This window comes from Diorhabda carinulata, chromosome 6 (genome assembly GCF_026250575.1).
Source record: "Diorhabda carinulata isolate Delta chromosome 6, icDioCari1.1, whole genome shotgun sequence".
Lineage (NCBI taxonomy): Eukaryota > Metazoa > Arthropoda > Insecta > Coleoptera > Chrysomelidae > Diorhabda > Diorhabda carinulata.
The window spans coordinates 28,712,492-28,738,979 of record NC_079465.1 but is presented as its reverse complement, the minus strand read 5'-3'; the positions used below and the strand labels follow the sequence as shown (position 1 = coordinate 28,738,979).

The 26,488-nt window shown below is 29.6% G+C and overlaps 2 protein-coding genes across 9 annotated transcripts in view; one reads left to right on the top strand and one right to left on the bottom strand.

Moving 5' to 3' along the window:
- Positions 1-8,694, top strand: part of LOC130895424 (AN1-type zinc finger protein 6) — a 40,491-nt gene extending 31,797 nt beyond the window's left edge. For 2 of the 3 annotated variants that reach the window (XM_057802697.1, XM_057802696.1), the window contains exons 3-5: positions 909-1,034; positions 3,958-4,171; positions 5,856-8,694. In XM_057802697.1, coding sequence (XP_057658680.1) covers positions 909-1,034; positions 3,958-4,171; positions 5,856-6,004 — 489 coding nt within the window. In that variant the 3' untranslated portion in view covers positions 6,005-8,694. Of the gene's footprint in view, positions 1-908; positions 1,035-2,593; positions 3,346-3,957; positions 4,172-5,855 lie in introns of those variants that run through there. The other variant, XM_057802698.1, reaches the window with a different exon arrangement.
- A 3,664-nt stretch (positions 8,695-12,358) lies between these two features.
- The window catches only part of LOC130895421 (cytosolic purine 5'-nucleotidase), a 33,153-nt gene continuing 19,023 nt past the window's right edge, over positions 12,359-26,488 (bottom strand). For 3 of the 6 annotated variants that reach the window (XM_057802688.1, XM_057802686.1, XM_057802689.1), the window contains exons 4-11: positions 24,751-24,846; positions 24,488-24,692; positions 21,405-21,623; positions 19,456-19,853; positions 17,492-17,639; positions 16,384-16,590; positions 15,480-15,649; positions 12,359-13,833 (exon numbers count right to left, since the gene is read on the bottom strand). In XM_057802688.1, coding sequence (XP_057658671.1) covers positions 13,725-13,833; positions 15,480-15,649; positions 16,384-16,590; positions 17,492-17,639; positions 19,456-19,853; positions 21,405-21,623; positions 24,488-24,692; positions 24,751-24,846 — 1,552 coding nt within the window. In that variant the 3' untranslated portion in view covers positions 12,359-13,724. Of the gene's footprint in view, positions 13,834-15,007; positions 15,650-16,383; positions 16,591-17,491; positions 17,640-19,455; positions 19,854-21,404; positions 21,624-24,487; positions 24,693-24,750; positions 24,847-26,488 lie in introns of those variants that run through there. The other 3 variants (XM_057802690.1, XM_057802691.1, XM_057802687.1) reach the window with 2 other exon arrangements.

The following is a 26,488-nucleotide window of genomic DNA, read 5'->3' as shown; positions in this document are numbered from 1 at the left end:
GAATCCAAAAGATCTTGGCATTTTGGTCTTCCCCACGACTAGAAACTGTAATTTATTAATTCCCTGTTCAATTAGCGCAAAGCATAAAAATGATTCTTTTTTTAACTATCTTTGATCCAGAAGCACTAGTCTCAGCTGAACAGGCTAAAGTTTTATTTGGCAGAACCTTTCAAATAATCCTGATTCGAGCTTTTTTTTGGAATGGATAGACATCCTCCGCACTACCAAAGACTTTTTCACCTGATGCTTTCAGTTGGCGCATTTTATAACGCTCCTTAAAATTATCTTGTTATCCTCTACTTGCATTAAAATCAGAACCTGTTAGTCTTTTACGAATGTCGCCTTCTAGCTCAAACGAACGTATTTTCTGTTATTTTTCCTTTAAATCAATAATTTCGTTTTTCTAATTTTCAATATTTAAGGAAAAGAGAAGTTCCAGATACTCAAATTGTCAAATATGGCACACTGTTTAGGTATAGTTGAAGTTTTGAGTTTGCCTCAAGTCACATGTTCGTTAAGGGTAAGGTAGAGGCTGTCGACAGTTAGAATTAACCAGAGTACGAATTATTCAGGCTCTACAGTATATTTTGGTGTCTTTTAAAATAATTTTATCAATATGATTTTTCCTATACTACTCTCATTTTAAAAATTTACTTTGAATTATGATATTCAAGATCTAAGTTCTTTTTATTATTTTATATTTACCATTAGTATTAAATTTGTTATTTTCTCTAAGAATTTTTCAATAAATTTTTAATTCATGTTATTTTTTTGTCTAATCTAATTAGCACAACATTATAAAATCAGATACGACATATCGAAAGTATAGACTAATTACAAAATATTATGGTCCTTCATCTATATCTGCATTATCGTCTCTTACTAATAGAAATTATTTTTGTTCTTAGGAGAATTTGAAAAAAAAACAACAATTACCTAGCACCCCAGCTAGTCTAAGCGCTCTAAGAGATACGGCAGCACACCCTACCATTAGTCATATTCCAACCCCGCCAGTAACAGATCTTCCTACTGATGTAAGTATTGTCACTATTTTAAAATAAGATTATTATACTTTCACATGATATACTGGGTGCAAATTTAGAATGGTTCTATGTCATATTCAAGTCATATTGTGTGGGAACAATAATTATAATAATGGGAATTATACCCGCACACCTTCTTCTACAAGATTTAATTGAATGAAAAAATTCAGCAATCTTAATTTCACAAAATAATAAACGGATATAACAAATTCAATCATGATGTTGTTAAAACTTTCCTGTCATATTTTTCATTTTTATTGACAACATGATGGAAAAAATGTGAAATGCTATTCAAAATATTTCAAAAAAAAAGAAAAAATGAGATGGGACTACAAATGTCATTTTAATTAGTTCAAAATTGGTAAAATCCATTATTATCTATAACTATAGTTATAGGTATTTTATATTTAAAAGAATATTTTGAGGACAAAAAGATTTAATAAAAATTAAGTTGTGAAATCATTAAGTAGAACCGGTCGTTTTGTTATAAAAAAGCTTTTTAAATATTTTCACAGAATTACGGCTTCTGGCAATGGATATGAAAGCATGAGGCCATTTTTAATAATTATTTATAGAAGAATGCCGAAAAATGGCTAATGTCATTCATATTTGGACATCTGGTAACATATATACAAAGAGAAAAATTTTGCAATGTAATAAAGTTTGTCGCAACTAATTGAAACAATATTAATGATCATAAGGGGCTGGTAGTTATTTTCTAATATCTGGATGCTGATTTTTTCCGGCCATGAATATTTTTCAAAATTAGGAAACCTAGCAAAAGAATAAGTAAACTAATCGAGCCGAGTAAGGGTCTCATAGAACATTTTTTTTTATAAAATATATAAATATATATATATATAAACAAAAAATACAGTAAACAGTGAAAAATATATGAAATTAATTCAGTTGGAATTATGAACATTTATAATTGTTAATTGAGGTAAACATAAATAATTATTATTTTATCATAGAACAATACATATGGAAAAATTGAAAATTCAATAACTATTTTTTATGGTAAAATAGGGTTAAAAAGGATCAAGGGGTCAAGCATAAACCCCAAGTCGATAGGGGGTGGGGGATGATTTTAGATATTTACCAATTTTTCTCTTAGTACAACCAGTATGTTTATTGTCGACTATTGTAACTGTTTCTATATATGATATTCAACATAAGTTACGTCACATTGATTGTATTGTTGAATTTGTTGAGTGTGCTTATTGATATCAAACATTAAACAAGTACAATGTTTTATCTACTAGTTAAATGCATTATCACTGTAAAAAATAATTCCTACTTTGAAACACACCAGATTTGATTTGATACAGGCGATCCCAAAGAAAAATTGTACTTGAATGGCATTTCTCCACCAGTGGCGTTGATTGTAGGAAGGCAAAATTCCTCCTATTCTTTGGAATTTTTTTGGAAGGGGCAGATATTGCATCCAAACAAAATTTGGTTTTTCATTTACTTAAAGCTATTACCAAGTATCATAGAAGAATATCCAATAATCTTGAAAAAATGAACAATTTTATATTTTGACTTGAGGTCATAAGACTCGGAACCTAGCACAGACCTAATAACACAGGAGACAAAATACTTCATTGATAAATGAACTGATGTACAATGTACTGATTATCCACTGATTTTATATATATATATATATTAAGTTATAGAATCAAGTTCAATTTAAATATTTGATTGAAAAAAATTATTTTTGTTCACCTTTATTTCAGTCTCTAGCACATCCAAAAATCACGATAGACCTAATAAATAGTGACAGGAAAACCTCTCATATTTTGGAGCCTCTTGGCAAGGTTAATGAGCATCTGAAATTGCCTTACCTATTTGTCGTTCTGAGTAAAAAACTGTAGAGTTCATTTTATGTCACTGTGAAAGTTAATAAACGACAGGTTCATCGACTTCGGAACAAGTGTAAGAGTATGTAGTCTGGGTTTAAATACCACAATAGATCTCAATAGGTCGCAGTGGAATAGGCCACAAGTGTGAGATCTATTTACCTATAATGGTGTCGTATAGGTTATGACATGTAATCATTATATTTGTCAAAATTCATAGTCAAATGTCATCATCCAATCATTCATTTCCATCTCCATCCCCATCCAACAAAAGTATTCCAGATGGTGATATAGATAAAAATCTGATAGCTTGTGAAACTTCCAATGTTTCTGCCCCCATAGTTTCTTCCATTGCTGATGGAGATTCATTACTTTTTTCACCCACAACCACAAACTACAATAATTTTTTAGTACCAGAAGGAGAAAGTTATTTGACAAAGGTTAGTTTTTCGAATTTCATTCTTTATTAATAGTTAAGTATCATCTCTTCCTTAAGAAACTTAATCAAATTCAACCTATTTTTGCACGGATATGAATACTTATTAATAATTTAAGGTGTTTTTCATGGATATTGACTTTTAGTTAAATTTAGTTAATGTATTATTATTAATTTCATTAAATTTCTTTTGAAGTTGATCCCTACATGTTTGATTTAGTTGAAGAGTTTTTTAATTCTGTGTGTTTTTTGTTGACCATACTATAATCCGTCAGATCTGAACCAAATGCCTTAGTTGGTCATTTGTAATCTCACAAATTACCAAATACTTCAACTTTTAGCTCTTGAATTTAAGTATACAGTTACTGTCTTTTATCATGTATTGAATATATATGGCTGACTAACAATTTTCAGATTTCCTTTTGCTTGCATTTTCTTTAAATGATAGTAGCCGATATGAGATGAACTCATACTATAAAATTTGTCCCATATGATGTGAAATTAATTTCAAGGGATTATTTTACTACTGGATCACATATTTCTTAAATGGAATTTTGTGATCCTATTATCCAAATAATAATTTTATTTCTAATGTTTTCCTTATCTTTTTTCTTAGGTCTCTGAAGAATGTACGAATACGGCTTCAGCAGCGGCTATTGCTGCTGGCAATGCAGCTGCTGCAGAAACGATTGCTGCTGAAGCAGCGGCAGCAGCCGCCTCCACCGGTGATGCGGACACCAGTAACTGTAGTGAAGATAAAGATGGTGATAAAGATGTCAAGAAAAAGAAAAATCGGTGTGCCACCTGCCGTAAGAAGGTTGGCTTAACAGGTATACATTATTTTATCTGATATACATATATTTGTTATGAATTGGATATAAAGGGCTTAATTGATTTTGACCATGCATTACATATCATCTAGAGCAGTGTTTCCCAACCTTTTTCTCCTCGCGAACCAAAAGAAAGATTCGAAAAAATTTGACAAACCCCCTATGTAGTCGTTACTGACAGGTAAAAATAAAGCAATAAAAACTGATAGAATACATGTTTCATATTGCGGAATAATTGATTATATCAATTGTGAAACATTTAAATTTAAAAAAAATACATTAATAAGACTAAAATGATAGCTATAAAAATTGAAAACCAGGTAAATTTAACAAACTGGTTCTTATGTTTTACATGTGGAAAAACTCTTGATGGGATATGTGTGGCTGTTTGATAGAACGAAACAATTCAAAGTTAGGCTCAATATCTGACAATTTCAGTTTTAGATCAGTTTCTGCATTTAAACTGTTTCTGTATTTATCTTTCAGATAAGTATATCTTTAAAATCCTTTCTCTCATAGATAGGTTGTGTAAAATGGTAATAGAACTTCAATGGCTTTTATTGACAGAAAAGGAATATTTTGTCAAATAAAAATTGATTTTTGAAAATTCCTTCTAGAAAACTGTCACAAGATAACTCTGAGTTTTTCTTTTTCCAATATATTTAGAGAGGTTTCCTTGAAATGGATTTCATATCCATTTATTTGAGATTGATATATTGCATCTGTTGGGAAAATAGTCATCAAAAGTTAATTGAAGATAGCTCAGATGTTCACATATACTCGTTTTATTGTTTTCGTCAAGTTTAATTGAATTTTCCGATAAAAAGTGCTGACAGAATCGAAACATCCATACTCATTCATCTGCAGGCGTTCAATTCAAAAATTGATATTTTTCAAACAAAGCCTCAATTCTATTACGTACACCTAAAATGGTGACACTTTCGCCTCGTAAAAGACATATTTAATTCCCAGTTGTGAACAAGTATCTAATTCTAAAATCTATAGTAAACTGCCTTAATTTGATATTTATTTCCAATTGTATTACATAGAAGGGAAAACTGCTGCAATGATTTTAAATATAAGCTGAATGTGATACTAACACATCATCGATAAAATATTTCAAATATAAATAAATTTTTGTAATAAAAAGAGAATAGTATTTGACTTCTTGCATAAGAAGAATAAATTATAATGTATAAAATGTTGATGTAATTTGATATTGATGGAGTAATTTTGAAAAACAAATAAGGCAAAAAGAAATGAAAATTTTGAAATTTATTATAGATTTCTTAAAAAACAGGCACTGAATATGTTTTTTGTGTTATTCAATTTTTTTTTTTATTTTGAATTTAATTGCCTTTTAAAAAATCCACCATTATAATATTTTCGCGAATCCCCTCTGCAAACATCGTGATTCCCCGGTTGGGATTCACTGATCTAGAGAAACAATTATCACTAGAGATTGTTTTGGTATGGACATATTGCTTTAGTAGATGGAAGTTTTATTCTGTTGGATTGGTGTTGAGGTGTTAAATAAAATTGATTATAAATAATGAAAAATTGAGGCAATAGGAAATATTTACCAACAAATATATTTAGATTCAAAAGTACTAAATCTCTTAAGATATAGAATTATTTAGTCTTACTGTTTTGAATGTTTCACAATTTTTATAAATTTTTCCAGGCTTTGAATGTCGTTGCGGAGGACTGTTTTGTGCCATCCATCGATACAGCGATAAACACGACTGCAGCTTTAATTATAGAGAAATGGGAGCCCAAGAAATTCGACGCAACAACCCCGTCGTGGTAGGAGAAAAGATTCAAAAGATCTGAGCCCCGCCGCAACGTTAAATAGAAGTAAAAGGCGTGTGCCATGCGCCCCATACCTCTCGGCAATCAATTGAGAACGGACTTTTAAAAAATATGTATCATTGTTCCGATGGTCGGGGGTGCGAATAGTGCAAACAAACAAAAAAAGACTAATGTGATTTATTATTATACGGTACTTTTATTTACAATTTTGCCACTCAATTTCGTCTTTTAGTTTTATTTCCATTTAATAAATCTAAATATATAAATATATGTCATTTTAGCTTCTTTGTTGATTGTACATACATATTACTGGAGGGATGCCGGGATTGTTGTTGATTATTGGTTTCGGTTTTGTCTCAAATTATTTCAATCTAAAATATCTGTTAAATGAATAATTAATTTACCATAAAAAAGTTTGTAAAGAACCATTCAAGGGGTTACATCAATGGCCCAAATTAGCAATTTTTGACTTGAAACAAGGTATATAACCATGTTCAATTGTACTAATAAGTTAAATTAAAAGAACCCACGATTTATATGCATGCAAATAACAATATGTTTTTTAATTTACTTGGCATGATGGACAAGAAATATAGCAAAACTATTAACACAAATAGAATTTTTATTTGTTATTTAGTGAATTGATAACTATCTCTTTTTCAATTGAGGTGATGCAATTATTCACATACCAAATATTTTGAGTATTAAGAGATATTTTAAAGGATTGGAATCTAAATTTTGCTACTGTAAATTGCACTAAATTAGTAATTTCAATATTTTTCTATAATACAGAATAATTTATTTTTAATGGAGAGTTATAAAATATGGCATGTAAATAGAACAAACAAAAATATCCACACTAACTTATATAATTTAATTTTCAACATAACATTCCTAAAAATAAAACAAAGAAGATTATTACGGCTGTGCAAATTACAGTTTATTTAAATTACCCATTTACATACACAATAACTTTATACAATCCAGTTTTATATTTGGGAATATATTCGAACAAAATGTATTTTTATGTACCATAAGCTGAAGACTAAACTGAAACCAAAATCTTTGTTCCCTAGCCCACACGAATTAATGTTACAGGTCGTCATGCAACGCCGCGCTCCTTTTACAAGCGAGTTGTGGGACATCCTGTATGTAGATATTATTTACCTTTGGTAAGGGACACATAGTGCCCTGGCTTCTGCAACTCTAATCCAATATTAATGTAGAAGTTTTTATTTTTTTTTTAATTATGTCCCTGTCAGTCGGAGGTGGTAAAATATAGGATGAAGTTGAATGATTTTAAGAATTCATAGAAAAATATTCCAGTTTTAATGGTAATTTATATCAATAATTATTTTTAATAAAAGTATGGGTACTCCTTGTAAATGCCAAATATATTAACCTTGCTAATCTCCAGCTGTGCCTCATCAAACATTGACTGCCGCAATTAATGATAATTATTGAGGTACCTGAAACAATTTTAAATATCAAAAAGCTTTGCAAAATATTCACAGGCTACACCTTTTGATCTCACTAAAAACTGAAATTGACAGCTATATTAGCTGTTGCTTCAAAAGGTTATCTAGGTTGAATTGAAATTTCTGGAATCGTTTGTGGTATTTGTATTGAACAGTCCACTCACAATTACATTGTCTGACATGTGTTTTGATAACTAAAGTATAGTCTTCAGACAAAACTTTATTAATTTAGTAATCAAAACGCGCGTTAGATAGTGTAATAATAGTGTGTTTAGTATTATCTAGAAAATTTTGAATGCATTCATTATTACTTGTTGACAATTTCTTTATCTCTTATCCTACTTTTTCCAATTCTATCTTCAATGTAGCTGTTGATTACAATTTTATCAGGAAATTAATTCGTTATTATTAAAAAGAGCTCAAATTTCTATTACGCCCTTTCTTGATGTATAAATGATTGTAACATATTTGGCTGTTTTGTATTCCACATACATTTCAAAATGATGTACACTATCATTTTGTGACATACTTCTGGAGTTTATTTTTTTCATGAGTTTTCCTGTTGCATTGTTATAGTTCGAATAAATAATCGTGTTAAGTTAATTTTTACAATGTCTACAACTAGGAAATATTGAAGTTGTTTCTAATAAATATTTGCAAAATTCATCGAATAAATTAGAATTGTTGCCATTTTAGTCTTAATAAATATGAAAATATCTAATTGACAAAATAATTCAATTTTTTGGACGAAATTTTTAAATATAACTGAAATTATAAATGACCTGCGCTTTGTAAAATGCGGCTGTTACTAAAATATTTGGTTCAATTTTTTCTTGTTGACTGAGTTTGACTGCCTCCGACTGGAGGGAATATTTAAAGGAACCAGGTTAAAATTTAGTTTTTGTTGAGCAAGTTTATTTTAATGTGCAAATATAGGCAAAGTCTCTGAGGAGTTGATATTGCAGGTAAGCAAAATCATTCGGTGGTTGGTGGAAATTTGAATTACCAAAAATGTAAAATATAAAACTTTTTTGTATCGAACACCATTGAAAAGTAAATGTGAAGGTAATTTGATATTGTTTTTCTTTCAAATTCTGCTTTTTTACTATCACTTTTCTATCATTGTAAAAAGACCAAGAGCTTGTAAAACTATTATTTAAGACAATTTGAACTTCTCAGTTTTTATCAATAATTGTAGTAAATATTGAATATATCTGTTACACTGTTTAATAAGTTTTTTGTTACTCCTACTTTGAACTTGTGTTTCTTGAGATAATTTCAATAAAAACAAAGTTGTTCCTGTAAATTGTGTATGCTTTGAAAGTATTTTACTCATGCAGTGAAGATACTATGGGAGTCTTTCATGTGAAGTGAAATAAGTTATAATTAAATATATTTGGAAGTATAAATCAACATGGAAACAACCTATTTTTTATAATGTTTACTTCAGAATAAACTTTCAAATATTTTGGAGAAATCTAATTCAGGTAAAATGGACTTTAGCTGATTTAAGAGTACAATTTCTATGTATTGAGTCGACCACCATAACTGTAATATCTTTGGCAATTAGTGTGTAGAATCAGTTTATTCGTAAAGAAAACCATTTTTGTCTATCAACATGGATTATCTGTTTAGTGATAATAACCAAGAAACAAAATAAGGAAACTGTTAAAGTTGAAATTGAATTATGGTGTCGTTATCAACACATTTTAAATGGGTAATTTAATTTTAAATGGGTACAAATACCAGCGGCAATGCTCGAAACGGGTACTAGTACCTGGTCCTCTTAATAGGCGGCAATCTTACAAATGTCCAAATACCCGCACCTGCTCATAATGTGTTAATAATTTCAAGAAGTTTGAATACATTTTAGAGTGACGAACTTGGGATTATTCTAACAAAAATGCGTTATTTTATTCTATCATTCAAACAGTCAAATAATGTATCTCAAATCTTAGAAGCGCTGAACTCATATACATATATATTGTTTTTTCATTATATTTAACTATAAATAGTTGACCTAAGTTGACAAAGAATAAATAAAACTAATTGAAGAGAGAAAACTAAAAAGTAATTGAGGTCAATAGTACAATAAAAAAAACTTTATATGGAGAACAAACTGGACCACTTGAGATATCATGGAAGGGAGAATAATAATGTCGTCCAAAGAGTAAAAATGGAAACAGAAAACTCAGAAGAACTTAGAACCAGAATGGAAAACTTACTAGAAAAAGAACTGCAGGTAAAGAAAACATGTTTAGTGAGATTGGCCAATCAAGAAGACAAAAAGAAAGGAGATGGAACATGGAAGAGAATAAGCTGGAAAAAAGTCAAAACAAATTATTAAAAAACTAACAGTACCAGATAAACAAGTAAGTATGAATGACAGGAAATCAGACTGGGCAATGAAAAAGAAGATGAAAGCGGAATCAAGGACCAAAGAAGAGGAAGAAAGACTATGGACATGAACGTGGAATATAAAGAGTACATACGTTGAAGGAGCACTGAAACTGTTTTAACACAGATATAAAATGGATATATTAGCGATACAAGAAACAAACCAAAAAGGGGAATTTGTAAACGAAGTAGGAAACTACATATTCTTCAATAGTGGAGGAAGAACAAGACCTTTCAGACAGGTTTCTTGATTGTCAGACATAATGCAAGAGGAGTGGAAAAAATTATAGCAATATCAGAACGAATGTGTTATCTAGAAATCACATGCACCAATCGAAGGAGAAGAATATTATGAAGAAATGGAAAAAGTGTTTAACGCGATGCCAAAGAAAGACTTAAAATAGTGATAGGCGATTTTAATGCAAAATTAGGCATAATATATCTGCCAGTAATAAGAAAACATAGCAGGCACGAGGAAGAAAACGACACAACACTTTAAATACTGAACCGTATTAAATTAAAATTTTTACGAGAATTCATACAACTCAAAGCCACCAAAAATCTCAATAAACTGTTTTAAGTGAAATTTTATTAAAATTTACCAAATAGAGCTATAAATTTTATCTTTTATTATTTATAACTTTTTCGTTCTTATGAATGTGAACCATTTCTAAAAATTCTCTTTTTCGTGTATTAGATTCCGTCTCTAAAATTTTTGGATCTTCATAATTGAATTTGTTTTTTTGATATTTCATGGTTCGTCAATGCAGTTCTATTTTTTTATCGTATTGATGACCTCTTAGTCTATTTTCTAAATACTGAGATGTCTGCCCTATGTAGACAGCGTTACAATTAGTACAAGGTACTTGATATATAATATTACATCTTTTGTTTTTTGGTGTTTTAATAATGAGATGGATACAGATGTTGAAAACTTGCTATTCATAATTTGAAAAATGTATTTCCTTTGAAATTTTGAAGAAAAAATTGAAACAATATATTTCGCTTCTACAAAAACTTGGAACTGTACTTAATTCTGAAGCGAAACAGAAATTAATGAGCGATACTGATAACAACCACAAAGTAATTAGAGACCAGGTTATGTTAAAACGTTGCCAAAGTTCAAAAATACCACATAATTTTTAGGATTAATAACAGCTCTTTGCGCTATCCATAAAATATTCAAATATATAATATTATTATGGAGAGACAACAATAAGCAGCTACACTTTCAAAAGAATTTTCAATCGTAACAAAGTGAAAGAAAATATTTCTAACAAAAAAAAAATTGAGAATGAGAAAACTAGAGAGAAATTAACCAACGAAATTTCTACTGAATTCTATTGTTTATCGAAATTCATAAATCTACATTATCATTTAGACCTATTGTAGCATCAATGAAAAATGGAATTGAACATCTTTTTCTTTGGTAAACTGAACTTTAGGAAAAAATATGATGGCTATAATAATCATTATTATATTAAGAATACCCTTACAATCAACAAATGACATGATATTACTCAAGGCTTTTCAAAAAAAGTCCATTTAAAACAATATATTCTATATGCAATACTTGCCTACAACCATTCCATTCATTCTAGCACAAAAATTAAATCAATCGATGTAGTAAACGGACATTTTAATAACAATAATGTTTATGATATTGATATAAATAAAATACTCCCCAATAGTCGTAAAGAGAGAACAAAATTATTATAAATACAGGGTCCTTCACGAGCATAATCTATGGTAAAGTACTGCGATTAATGTTCTGAAAATTTGTTTGCATGGGTTGTCCGAAATGCTCGTTTCAAAAGGTCTAAGAAATAAGAAATTTGCTTCATTAATGATAGGATAAACAATAACAATATACACAATCACAATAAAATTGTTTAAAATTCTTTTTTAAATGTTTCTAAGAGCCTGAAAAGTTAATAGAACTTGATTTAAATCATATAAACGTTTTATGCAGTTAAAATAAGCCAATAATCGCAATAGCAACAAAAACCAAATTCTACAGAACATACCCAAGTATGGTATGAATGTATGCCATTTGGCGTATGCTATAGAGACGTCGTCGTTTGCGTATGAGATGTGTTGAGTCAGGGTATTAATCGTAGCATCCTCTCTTGGTTCATGAGCACAACTAATACGTTTATAGATTTGACGGTAGATGACCTTAGGGACTATGATGTCGAGCCAATAACAGGCCACGTCCACGGAATATCTTTTTAAAAATTTAATTACAAATTGCTATTTTATTATGCAATAAGTAAATTTCCTATGACTTCTCCTTCGTCAAGATAAAACGATATATATATATATATATATATATATATATATATATATATATATATATATATATATATATATATATATATATATATATATATATATATGTAGTTTATATGATATGCCAATTCAGTGATTAATCTTCACTGAAATAGGTTACAAAAATTTCTTTTATGGTCCATTTTTCTATTAGGAAAATGAAATACTATTTAGTTCAACAGCTTTATTTTATTCTTATATTTACATTTCAACATTTCAATATTAAAAACACAAGAAATAAATAATAACCAAATCTACAGTTATTGCTAAATAATGTAATCTTGAAATTACTATCCAGAAGTTAATTGAAAACATCACATCTTTATATAATGAACCTTACGAGCAACATATAAAAAATTCTCAGTGAAATTACAACGATAATTGTGCAATTGACTAGTCATTTAAAAATGATTTGATACTTTATTGTTTGAAAGGCTTTGAGAGAAGATCATACGAAAATAACATAATTTTCATAAGTTTAATATTCAAACATTTTTTAAGAAAAAAAACATTACATCATTACCCTACTTTGCTAAAGGCGAAGTCTACTTTTAGTTCAAATTTAGATTGTAGCACCATCTAGTTCTATTCTTATTTTATCCAGTTTTGTGTAATTACATTTTCTTAATAATTGCCAAATTTTTATTTTGACTATAATTTTAAAATTGTTTTTTTTTCTTAAATTTTTCGTAACTATAAACATAAAATACGTTGTCATTATTTTACTATGCGACAAATTGTCCCTGTATTAATACCAAGCGAGAAAACTTAAAAATGAATAATTACAAGGTGTTTTATATACACACCCATGCTGTATTGTCACTAAAACATAATGTTTTGTTATATTTTAATATGAACTTTATGGTGCACAACTTTACAATTTATTTGACGACCGACGAAAATATTGCATTATTTGTCATGAAATTGCTGGAGGCATCACATCAAATACAAAAGTGTTTGAGGTGTTAATTTTTATTACTAATTTTTTCCCGCATGACCTTGAAATTTTTTATTTGTTATTGAAGGGAACAATATTTTGGATTTTTTATTAAAAGTTGAGGATAGGGATAAGTCCACTGAATTCGTAATGAATCTAAACATTATACGCTAAATAAATAATAATTAAAATGAAAAAACAAAACCAAAAGCGGTGAAAAGAAAAACGCCTTTTGCAAACTAGTTTTACGATAAAAAGTAAGTTCAAACAAATGTTACATGTACCATGTACACATTATATTGTGATTCCTATTAATTAATAATGATTTTATTCCATTCCTTGAAAATATTCTTCAAGTTTTAACATTTTCGCAGCACTCTTATGTTATTGTGGTAATGAAATACGAAACTACATTATTTTTAATATATGTTCCCAGCTTTAGAATATATATATATATATATATATATATATATATATATATATATATATATATATATATATATATATATATATATAAAGTATTCTTAAAACATACATATAAAAACGATATTCTCTTAAAACATTTCAACTGTTACATTTTGTTTAAAATTGGAAATTGTCAGTGCGTATCATATTTGTTTGAGCAAGTTGTTTCCGGTTGCTTGCAATCACAGCAACTGCAATTTCCTGTAACCAAACAGGAAGGTAGAATTGAGTTGCAGCAGCACCTATGTGAAAATTTTGTATCAACTCCTGCTTTTTTTAATAGAATATTACTCTTATCTTAATTTATGAACTGTGCGTTTTCATGAATCACAAGATACAGAATTCAATCATTTCTAGAGGTTTGTAAATTGTTTTCATAAATATTTTCTTACATTTTTCTTAAATTTCTCTTCTAAATAATAAAAATAGAACAAATCAAGAAATAATCATTGTATATAATTTTATAAGAATTGAATTTTAATTGAATTATTCCAATTAAAAAATGGAATAAGTGATTATTTACACTAAATATAATTATTTCACCAAAGGCAGATTGGAGAATTTAAGTCTATTATATTTGATTAGTTGTTTCGTTTTGGACTTGAATATATTTAAAAGTGTTGGTAAAAATTTTTTCCATGCTATTTTTTGTATGACAATTTTAATAATATCACCGACAATAATTTAATCAAGTTTGTGTATATAATTTTCTCAAAACTGGCACTGATATTGACAATATCCTAAATCTTTATATATAGGGATATATAAAGGGAATATATTATCGTTATATAGGGAATATATTATCAAAAAAGTTGGTTCTTTTGAAAAGATTATTTATGTATATAAATAATGTATATACATAATAATATTATGTATATAAATATAAATATATAGTTTTGAACGAAGTCATTGTCAATTAAGTAATGAATGTGATGTAGTGGGATTGTGGCGATGAAATACCAAAATACAGATGGCCATTATGTCATTTATGCATTATCACAAGGATACTGACCACGAAAGAATGTAATGTCATTGAAGAATATTTGAAATTATGTTCTATGTGTCAGCTAAAAAAAATCTAAGCAGAAAGATTTGGTAGTAAAACCAATAATTTCGACATGATTTAACAAAAAGGAACAGGTTGATTTAATTGATATGGAGACTGAACCTGATGATCCCTATAAATTTATAATGAATTACCAAGATCACTAGCTCCTATGAGTTCTGAAAACTAAACGAGTCGAAGAAGTAACATATAACCTAATGGATATTTTTTGTAAGGCAGAGAGTTTGTGAATCAAATAATTAATAGTGTTGTAAATATGTTTGCAGCAAAAATAATTCATGGTGAACCACGTCACTCTCAAAGTAGGGGATCTATTGAGAGGGCAAACCAAGATGTACGAGATATTTTAATTTTTCGTATGCAAGAACATCAGACATCCAATTGGTCAGATAGATATTTGTGCAATTAAAAAAAATTGTTTTTAGAAATGATGAGATATGCACAATTCCACAACAATTACATTCAAAATTTAATTCAAATTTATATATTTTTATATTGGTCATGGAAAATTTTTCACCATTAATTATGCTGAACCTTAATCGTGAAAACAAGTATAGGAAATACTGAATACGCTGTTTATACTACCACTACAACAATAGTGACAATTACACTGTTTTGGGCGCGTTTTGATAACAAAGTTATCGAAGATAAAGAGTTTAGTCTCAGTGTCTGAACTTGGTTATGGAAACGCGCGTCAGACACTGTAATTGTGAGTGTTGGTATAGCGGTGAGGTAAACAGTATGTTCAGTATGAATATACCCACAGGTTCCAGAAATTCCAGCTTAATAAGTATAGGAAATGACCAATTAGTTACAACCTACTCTGAACAGGGATCTATCTCATTTTTTCGAGGATGACTGTCGCAATTTTCACTTTTTGAACCCTTCTCATCGCTGTCATCATCAGAAAAATCTTCGTCGTGGGTATGTGTAAGCGATTGGGGTGTTGCTGGTCGTACATGTGGGATTATGCTTTGAGATCGCTCCAAATACTGGAATAAAATAAAAAATAATTATTCCATCAATACAGTACTCATGAAATTTTGTAGATTTGAAGCATCACATCTGGTGTCTACTTTGCTATTTGAATATGGTTTTTTGAATTTAAATTCTCAAAACCATCTCAATAATTTTGAGCTTCGAATTTAGAAAATACTTAACAAGATCATATTTAAGGGATCCTCTAACACATTTAAATATATGTGCTAATAAGTTTCAGAATTAGTTCAGTTAGTGAATATTAGAAATTTGACTGCATCAAAAAGTATGTAAGAATAAAATATAAATAAGAAGCCAAAAATCAAGGAAATGATAAATGATGTGATAAATTAAAAATAACGAAAATCAAGAATCTTGACAGCATTGATAAGAATAATTGACAAAGTTGATATAAATAAAATATAAATGAGTGTCCCAGTAGAAAGAGTACTTGAAGAAGATGTCTTGGGGTTTGACGCAATACTACAAATAAAATGAGATGAAGTCAGAGAACATATTGAAAAAAAATACTCATACTGGAAGACAGGTTGGTAAAACAAAAATATGGGTATATGAGAAATAACAAATAGAAATGGGACGAAGATAAAAATGTTTCTAGAAATGATGATTTATAGTTTCTGTTTGTTCGGTAATGTTAATTTTATACTAAAATATATATGATTTGCTGGGGATTGCAATTAAAATTTGAAACTTTGTATCACAAAGTACATACTCGAATAAGCATTACCTTATTTTCTTTACTCTCTGCTGGCACTTCTGAATTTATCATATTTTGTTTCTTTTGTTCTTTGGCAATTTCCATTACAAAATGCTGTTCATGAGCAACAGTAGATTCGTGAGGCAACAACATGGCTGGTGCTCGAAACATGTACGAGAACGGGTAATACAAAAGATTCAGATGAGTAGCTGCATATAAATCGGCGTACCTTACAACCTATAAAGAAAAAAATTTAGACACTAATAACAGGCTTCAAAATTAAAGCAGAAACTGCAATTCTCATAAAATTTCTTCAAAAATGAGAGAAAAGTCGTTCTAAAAATAACTGCTGTTCGTACCATTTCTGCTACATGCAACGTTTAATCTAATAAATCGCACCAAAAAAAGTTCTATTGACGTCGATTAATTATCCTTTAATTTATTTATCACATTTATCTTCCAATTTGTGGTTGATTTTAATGAAAACATATATTCCAAAACTTAAATTTAATTGGCATAAATTAAAGTACGACACAATGATATTTTTAAAATTCATGAACTTATATTAACCAAGAAAATATTCAACTGATGAAATTAGGGAACAGTATGGAAATATTATTTCAAGAATATAAAAAAATGAACTGTAACTAGGAAAGAATGAAGCTTAAAAAATTCAACATTTGGAGAACCTACAATTCAAAATTTTCAATTAAATTATACAAAAGGAAAAAAGAAATGGTGTGGGAAAGTTATGCCTTATTGTTTTTGAGTAATCTATGAGTAATCGATCATTTTTATTAATATAATCCATTTATTAATAAAAAGTAATAGTATTTTGCAACGAAAAATTATAGCGGTTATTAAAGTAAAACTGAATTTATAAATGTGATAAGCAAATTCTCTAATTAACTAAGGGTTTATTTTTTATGCAATGCTTCAAAGATATTATTTGAATATTTGTTATAAAGTTAAGTGGGGCAATATCTGCTAAATTGCCAAATGGTCCTTGATGGGCAAAACAAACATCATCCTAATATCCTAATATTTGAATTATAAAATTATCACTTTTGATTTTATATACATACATATTATGAGCACTACATTATAAGACTCACAAGACCTTTACAAAGTGATTTACCTGGGAGGAGAAAAAAGTTTGTCTTGATCCCGATCTGAACAAGCTACCCATCATTCCATAGGACATATCCATTTTATGTGTGACATCCCGAATAGCTGCCCTAACTTTTGAAATATCCGGTTTTTCTTTTGTACTACTGTCTAAATTCCTAAAAATTGAATAAATATACTAAATAATAGTTTTTCTGCTATGTGTTTTACAATTACATTATATCTATATGCCCTTACAGTTTTTACAAAGAAATCACTTTCTGTATAATAGTAATTGAAATAATATTTCACTTGTTCATCAACGAATCGAAAATGTTCATGTCTATAATAAAATATTGCACTGTAAATATTACAAATATCGTTCAAAGTTTTCAATAAAACGTAAGTAGAATGAACAGATTTTGAATAGAGAAATAATTATAAGTTATATAGTATTATGACCTCTGTTAAGTAGAAATATAAGATTATTGGTCACTCATCGACCGATGCACCCTATGGTGATACCACTAATAAGTTTAGTGTGCTAGCACTAAATAATAATTATGATGGTAATAATAAAAGCTTTAGTGAGTCATATTGATAATCAAAGATTTTCAACTAATTCCCAAGTCTTCGAAAGCCTGCTTCAGGAAATGTATTAAGCCAAACCCCCATAGATGATTACCAAAAACTCCTATGAATTTCTAATTAGCAGCAAAATAATAATTATAGAAATAATAGCAATAGGTTATAATGAATTGTCTTAAATGGCTTATCAGATCACAGAGAAACTATACTGCTCAAGAATTATTTAACACTGAAACTGAGCAGAGAAAATGAAATTTTTGTATGATTATAATGTTTAAAATTTCCATATATCTTTTCTCGATCCAATCATTGTTCAAAATTTATTTCCGAATCTAGTAAGACAAGATTCTTTTACAATCTCCACCGTTATTAAAAAAGTTAACCACGTGCATAGTGTATAAATATAAGCATCAAAATTTTTTAAATTGAAAGAGCCACAAAAAGTGAAATATTTTCAATGGATTAATTGGAATTGTAAAATTAAAAAACTTAAAATCTAATTTTGATTTTGAAAAGTGATTGTTGTTAAAGTCTACCACTAGAGTTAATTATATCCTCAAAAAATATACAATACAAATATGATTGACATTGAACTTCGCGTTCTAAAGGTCAAAGTGAAACGATTGTAAAAAACGGTCTTAGGCGTGCTTATTAAATAATTTGTTAGATATTTTGCGGGATTTTTTACTTATGTGAAAAATAAATATTGATTTTTAGATATGAACCTAAGGCAAGCTAGATATTTTACAGTTGTAGTCCAACACTCACCTCATAAGCAAATACCGGTTTCACGACAAACTTTCAAGGATTATTATCATTAGTTTCATTAAATGAATCCCGTATTAGCCTCTAACTTATTATGATCTATAATATGTATCTATACAGGTTTCTTCTATGATAATGAGATGAAAATATTTTTATAAGTTAAATACATGTCTTCTTAAGTCTATACACTTAGTCCAGCGATGCTTTAACCTTTTTCAACCTTACAAATTGTAAAGCAACGATGCGTGATACTTGTTATTGTTTGACTTATTCGAAGATGAACATCACGCAATGACCACCCCCAAAAACGGTTTGCAAATATTATATGTAACTTTGCTGCACAACTGACATGTCTTGATCCAGTGTAATTGATCATTATTATTGTTTACAAATTACAAAGCTGGTTACTTTTATAATAACCTGTTAGAAATTTTGGTAATTTCAGACAACAAAGCCCATGAACTTTATGGACAACTGATTAAAAGGTATGTTATGTAAAACGGCGGTTTTCTCGAATTTCTGTTTCCGGATATTTTAAGACACTTGTCGATAAATTTCCATAGATTATAGGTTTGAGCAAACAAAAATTTAAATGGGTAGCGCAAAAAGTTAGTTGGGTGGGCTTGTAAATAAATAACTTACTTGTACATTTCTCCTAATTTTATGTCTAATCCTTGTAATTCTTCAAATAATTGACATTTGTCAGTCCACACGTGTAATTCTCGAACTAATTCCGGAACAATAAGGAATGTACGCCAACCTCTTATCTTCTTACTTTTCAGAATATCTCCGAAAATGTGATCACCAACATATAACACGTCTTTCCCTTTAGCACCTATGAATTTAGTAAAAACATCACAGGATCCTCCAGAATAAACATGATTTGATACAAGAGGTCCAGTGTGGACACCAACGCGAAGACCTCCTGTTGTAGTATCTACTTGACGAAGAATCGTACCTTCGCCAAAGAAAAGTGGCTTGCGAGCGTCACAGACTACAATATCGAAGTAGGTTATCCAGTTTCTGTGAGGATCCTCGGGCTAAAAGAACAATAATATATTTTCTGTTTTGCTTGGAATATTATTGAATAATTTATTATATTCAGATTAGTATTTCATCCTTATACAGCAAAGAAAGGTGGAACAAAAAGAAACAGAACAAAACCTGCAGCTCTATATTTTCTGTAAACTATGGAAAAGGGGTGCGAAAAGTTTTGATTCAAAGTAATTGCGGATAAACGTCAACTTTGTCGTTAAAAATAGACTCGAATTCTACATGAAATTTCAGACACAAATTTTTTCCAGAAATTTTCATCTTTCTCAAAATTTTGAAAAAAAAACTTAGTCTACATGGAATAAAGATATATTCATTAACAACGAAGCGCTAACCCCCCTAACATGTTCAAATCACTAATATGTCATACAGGGCGTTTCAAACCTAGCCGCCAACATTCACAATTTAAATCATTGGTATTGGTATTCCCCACACCTAAATCCAACCGTTTTCAATTATTTAAGGTAATATCCCATTAATACTGAAAAGTAATCAATAACATGAAAGGATTATCAATTTCGGATATCACTAAAAACTTTGTGAAGATATTTTGTATTAATTTAATTAGATAACTAAATGTAATATTGAACAAATAAAGTTTTATAATGAATATTCAAAATCAGCACCATCTAATTCCAAAAATGTATGATGTACATCATATTTTCCTTTGTCGTAACAGGTTTGGAAAATATCGGATTTTTATTGTAACTCGAAATACCCAAAACTTGAGGAGCAAAGTCAGAGTAGCGACCTTGCTAATGAAACGGACCCTGATTGGTAATCAACAAATATCTCGGAAATATGCCGAGCAACACTCCCCATGTTATGAGGAGGTGCTTCATCTTGCTGATACCAAGCTAAAGAGCTAACGGTGTATTCAGTATGAATATCACCAACGGTTCCAAAGATTCCAACTTAATTAAGATGAAACCGCCTCTCCATTTCTTAAAGTATGTTCTGCCAGTCGTATGGCTTCTTCTAAAGTGTGGCAACATCTGTCTTTTATGTGGATTTTCAGTTTTTAAAATGCGATTAATTGTTATAGTCGATCAGTAAGATCTCTCTCATAATCACCAATGGAGACATTTAGAGTGGCCATAAACTAACCCATACATTTATTTGGGCACTGATCACTATTGGTTTATTTTTATGTTTTTTTTTAAATTGGCCAAACTAACGGTTCTCACAATATCACTAGTTACAACAAAGGAAATTTCTCAAAAATGTGTCTGTTTGGTATAGAATATTGAGCACAAATTTTATCTAAACAAATTAAAATGTAGAATTCGAAAATAGAATAAAAATATTATATTTAAAATAACAAAGTTTACGTCTGCTTTCGATATAACTGGAAGTGCCACATTCCGGACAAATATTTGAAATCAACCTTATAACTTTTTCGCCACACTCTATATAGATAAAATATGTATTATTACTTTAAATTGTAGTAATGTTTCAAAGGGGTTGTAGAATTATATTACTTCAAAACTAATTAAGGTATGTATTCAATGCACTCAAATGAACAAAACGTTGCTTACCCTTGGTCCATGAGGATAATCGAAAAGATAAGTCATAATTTTATCAGTATACATATAATCACTATTTGTTAACAGAAAGGTTTTGGCGCCACTTTCTTTTAACCTACTCAAAAACATTGGAAGACGTTCATCTTTTTTCACATACTTGTCTAAATTTTCGATTGTCCTATTTTTCAGATCACCTTGTAAATGAACATAGTCTACTGCATTTCTTACATCCTAAAAAGTATAAAAACAATTTTTATGGCATAATTTAACAATGTTAATATGAAGGTCATATTTATGTAAATATTGATAAAGGTGTATCTATAATTTTATTCTTTGATATTGGAATGCAAATATTTTTATTTACAACCTTAGGTATATGCAATGCTATCATTACTAAGTCATTGAAGGTTATAAAGTGTCATATATACACCTTCCACTTCCCGCCCTCTAAAATATTGTGATGGTTAAAATTTTTCTTATCTATTTTAGATATAGAATATTTCTTATATTTTAAAAATACAACACATCGACAAATATTATAATACCTATTTAATGGCAAACAATAAAAATCTACATTGAACTAAAATACAACAAATTACAAGGTGGCGCAAAAAAACGCATGAATTTCAAACCAGTTTAATTTGTATTTCCATGCCTTCACAGGTGCTTATAGGTGATTATACAACAGCTTTTGTTCGTAAAGGAAAAAAACCATTCAACATTTTAATACAGATTGAAGAATACCAAAATATGTTTTGGTATTTCGACGGATCCGGAAGTCCGGAAGACATCAATGACGAAGAGAAAACAATAATATTGACAAAAATAATGTTGAAGTGCAAGATTTGAATTATATATGGACAAGCATATCTAAAGGATATGCTATATGATTTTATAGTACAAAGATAATAAATATATGCAGATTTGCACGTGTCTCTTGATAACATCGTAGACATGATTCCGTATACTTTTTTGTAACATTAATAATAGGAAGACATAATATGTAACATTTTTTTCTTATAAAACTTATTAGCTAATTACGATGGATCCATTTTTTGGAAAATTACGAGCAAATTACTTAACAAAAGTATAAGTAGTGGATGTATAAGCCTACAAAGTATGTGAACTTTCTAAGTTTGGCAAATAAGATAATTGTAGTTTAAGAATAATCACAAATCTCAGTCAAAGCTAAATATCACTGATAAAAGTCGTAGGTCGACGAGATAGCTAGCCGACGACTTTTTGTGGGATGTGATAGCGATAAAGCAAACTAACAGAGATAAGGTTAACAGATAAGTGTAAAAAAGGAGACTTGCTTCAATACTGTAAAAATATATTGGAAAGGAACTGTCATGCAGGATTAAAATGAGTGAAGGGAAAAGAAAAAGTGACAGAGAAGAGGAAAGGAATTACTAAGATGAAGCTTTTAGAAGAAAAAAGAACGTCTCTAGTGAATAGTCAAAGAAAACTGGAGGAAAGCCTTGAAATAAAGACGAAAGAAATGAATGAAATATTAAACAAATCTGCTGCAGAAATCAAGAAATCACAACAGGAACAAAAAGTATTCAATTGAGACATTAAGGAGCTAAAAATAAAAAAACCAAAAGCTAAAAGGAGAAAATAGAAAACCATGACGAACTTGGATAAGAGAGCAGCTAGAAAATGAAAAAAAAAGACAAAGAAACAAGGTCACTATAAAATCATTGCAAAAAATGAAACAAACTGGTGAATTCACAACTAAAATCGACAACTATATATAGCAATAGTGAATAACAGAGCAACATAAGCAGACTGCTGCGCATAAACAAAGGGGATAATTAGAAGAAGGGGAAAGGGCTCATGTTTCAAAAATAGAGAAAGAAAGGAGACATATTTTTATTCTAAAGTATTGGCTACATAGAATCAAATCCAAAGGAAGAATGCGGCATAAAGAACAACAAATTAAACAAATATGTACTTGATATAACAGCTCCTCGTACACTAGACAAAGCTGTAGCAGAAGTAAAACGTAATTTGCCAGCAAGAAATGTAAATACAATGAAAGAAAATGATTATGAGCATTTAAGAAGCCTTTGAACGTTTTAAAGAAATCATATAGCAGACCAGCAATTTGATAATATCACGAAATTGGAATAGACAGAGAAATAAAACTGATAGTAAGAATTTTTGGCGAATATTGACGTATTTCAAAAAAAAGGTGTAATAAATAATTGTCACATCAATTAGACTGATTGCACCCACGATAATTTGATGTTACACCCGCGATTTAGTTAAAAGTAAATAATTAATTGTTTATGTTTGTTTTCTTTAGAGTTTTTCTTCATGTTCATGGTTATATAAGCACTAGCTTTTACCCGCGGCTTCGCTCGCATCGAATCCATTAAATAAGTATCAGAAATCATTATAACAGAAACGAACGAACTCTGTAGCTATACTAGAACCTGAGATATAGATCTTTGAATGTAGAAAAATTGCCAAAAACCTACAAAAATCCATAACTCCACATTGAATGTCCGAGCCTAGCTCTTCTCCAACTCAACCGATTTAAGTGTTCAAAAACTCAGCGAGTTCGGTCTCTTTCTTGAATAGAACTTGAGATATTGAGGATAGAACGTGTGTATGTGAAAAACTCCCATAAGTAACGTACAGGGGGAAATCGCATTTGAGTATAACTTGAGAATGGTGAAAATTAGATGAAATCCGATGGTTGATGGCTGATCTGTGCATCAATACCTTTCATTGAAAAAAAAAATTAAGCAAATCGGTTGCACCCGCAACGGTCATTGGGACATTTCTCCTGGCTTTTGGAACATTATTTTTGAATCCTTCTCAACGAGTATTAGAAAAAAATGTAATTTCTGAAAGTCTAAATTAAAACATGCGTCTAAATGTTGCACCTGTGAAAATGGAATGAGCCAACATCAATTTTTCATACGTCTAATAGTAATTTTAAATTTATCATGTGTAATTTCATGAATTATTTGAAAACAATCCTACCAAATTTAAAATTATTTAGAAGATATGTTCAGTTATAGATTAATTTTGTTCTATTACAAATTTGTTGGTGAGCAAAATAAGTTACCGAAGAAATTTACCTGAAATATAGATTTGTACGACATAAGAAGTTCCCCGCACTTTACTCCTGTTTCGATTTTCGTATAATCTTTGCAATTGGTGAAAAAGTCGACCAGGCAAGCCAACAAATAAGTCTCTGGTAAATTAAATAATGTATTCAATACGTATACTCTAGATTCGTCCAAAGTTAAAAATTTGTTAGGATACAATTCGTAAACACGTGAACTGAAAATTAAATAGTACATTGATTAAAATGATTAGATACGAACGGGAGAAAACTTACTGTTTTAAAAATTCGAATCCGTGTACACAAACTAAAATATTTCCATATGCGTCAACTTTTAATAAATTACCATACAACGAGTCAAACCATAGTCCTCTAAAATAACAAAAAAAATAAATAAATATTTAAGTCCGTCTCCTTTCAAGTAACTCAAATACACTTTTTAACCCTTTCAAGTCGTCGTCTGATGAAAGTCTACATCCTGCAAGTAAAACTTGGAGGTTACGATTCGAAGTACAATTCGTGAAGTTTTTAATGAATGATGATCACATAGGTGTGAGAAGGAGCGTTTACTTTATCCAGCAACCTCTTTGATGATAGTCGATGAACACAATCCCATGACTATCTCAAAAAATCTGATTTGTTCGGAGCTGATTTGCATTTTGCAATCCACTGTGTCGATCCAGCTAACAGTTATGAATCGACAAAAAATGTCCAATTCATTTTGCTTAAAATTTTGCGTCAATAAGGCCTGGAAAATATTCGTTAGATTGCGTCTTTTGGTGAGCAAACGCTGCACTTAACGCTTCTTCCATGATATCGTTGGTTGCCACAGTTTTTGGTTGTCCTGAACACTGGAGTCCACTGATAAGTCAACGTTTGAATCCAGCTAACCAAAATTTTACGTTTGTTAATGATGATGCATTGTTTTCGTACCTCCCCTTTCATTGCCAAATATTTTTCTCAACTTATATAGATAAATGCCGACACCTTTAGATTTAGGTCGGAAATTTTTCAGACAAACTTCATAAAACAGAAAATCATCTATTATATTCACATCATCCTAGTATTCACCATGCAAAAAATACTAAAACTAGAATTATATAATTTATTGCTTGCGTATTCTCTGGCTCCTGTAGATATAAAGGTGAATTCAATAAAATACAAACATTAAAATTTTTTGCTTAATCACTGTAACAAAATATGCGTTACTTTATTTCTGTTTTCTCACAAATCTTATCATGAAAAACTAAAGCTTTTCACGTGATGCTTGGTGTATAAATTGAATACACAACTTAAACAATACATCAATCATTGAATTGTCACCATGATCTTCACCTTTAGATTACTCTTTTTGGGATACCTGTACAAAATACGAATCAAATTTGAAGAACGGTAAAATGTCATAATCAGATTTCTGAAAACTATTAGATGTTGAAAACAGAAAGGCACAAAATTCTAAATCCATTGGTATCCAGAACAGTCAAAAGACGTTGGTTCGGTTCAGTTCAGTTTTGCCCAAGTGCAAAAAAGTCAATCGTATCATATACCGGAAAATTTTTCCTAAAGTTGAAGGTCTCACAGATTGAATGTGCTTCCAAGATGACAACCTCGACTTGGCAGTTTTATTAGGTATTACTGAGAATTTGGACGATTACGTTGAAGATATTTATGATGATCTAACCTTACGAGAATCACATCAAACCTGGAAATTGCAACAAGTGGATTCAAAAACTAAAAACAAAATATTTGCTCCGAATCACAGATATACAGTATATTTTGATAACTTTTTACTACATAGGATTAAAGAAAAAGATTTTCTTTTTGTTGTTTATTAGACCTTTTGATATGTTTCTAAATGTACTTGATATTAGATCTGTTCTGTTTCAAAATTAGTTTTTTTTTTAATAATTGTGCAGACTCGATAATCCGAATTCTTCAGTAGTCCAAAAAAGCATTTTAAATAAATTTGATACCCTCTAATCCGAATTTTAGGCCTATTTCCTATAGAAATTAT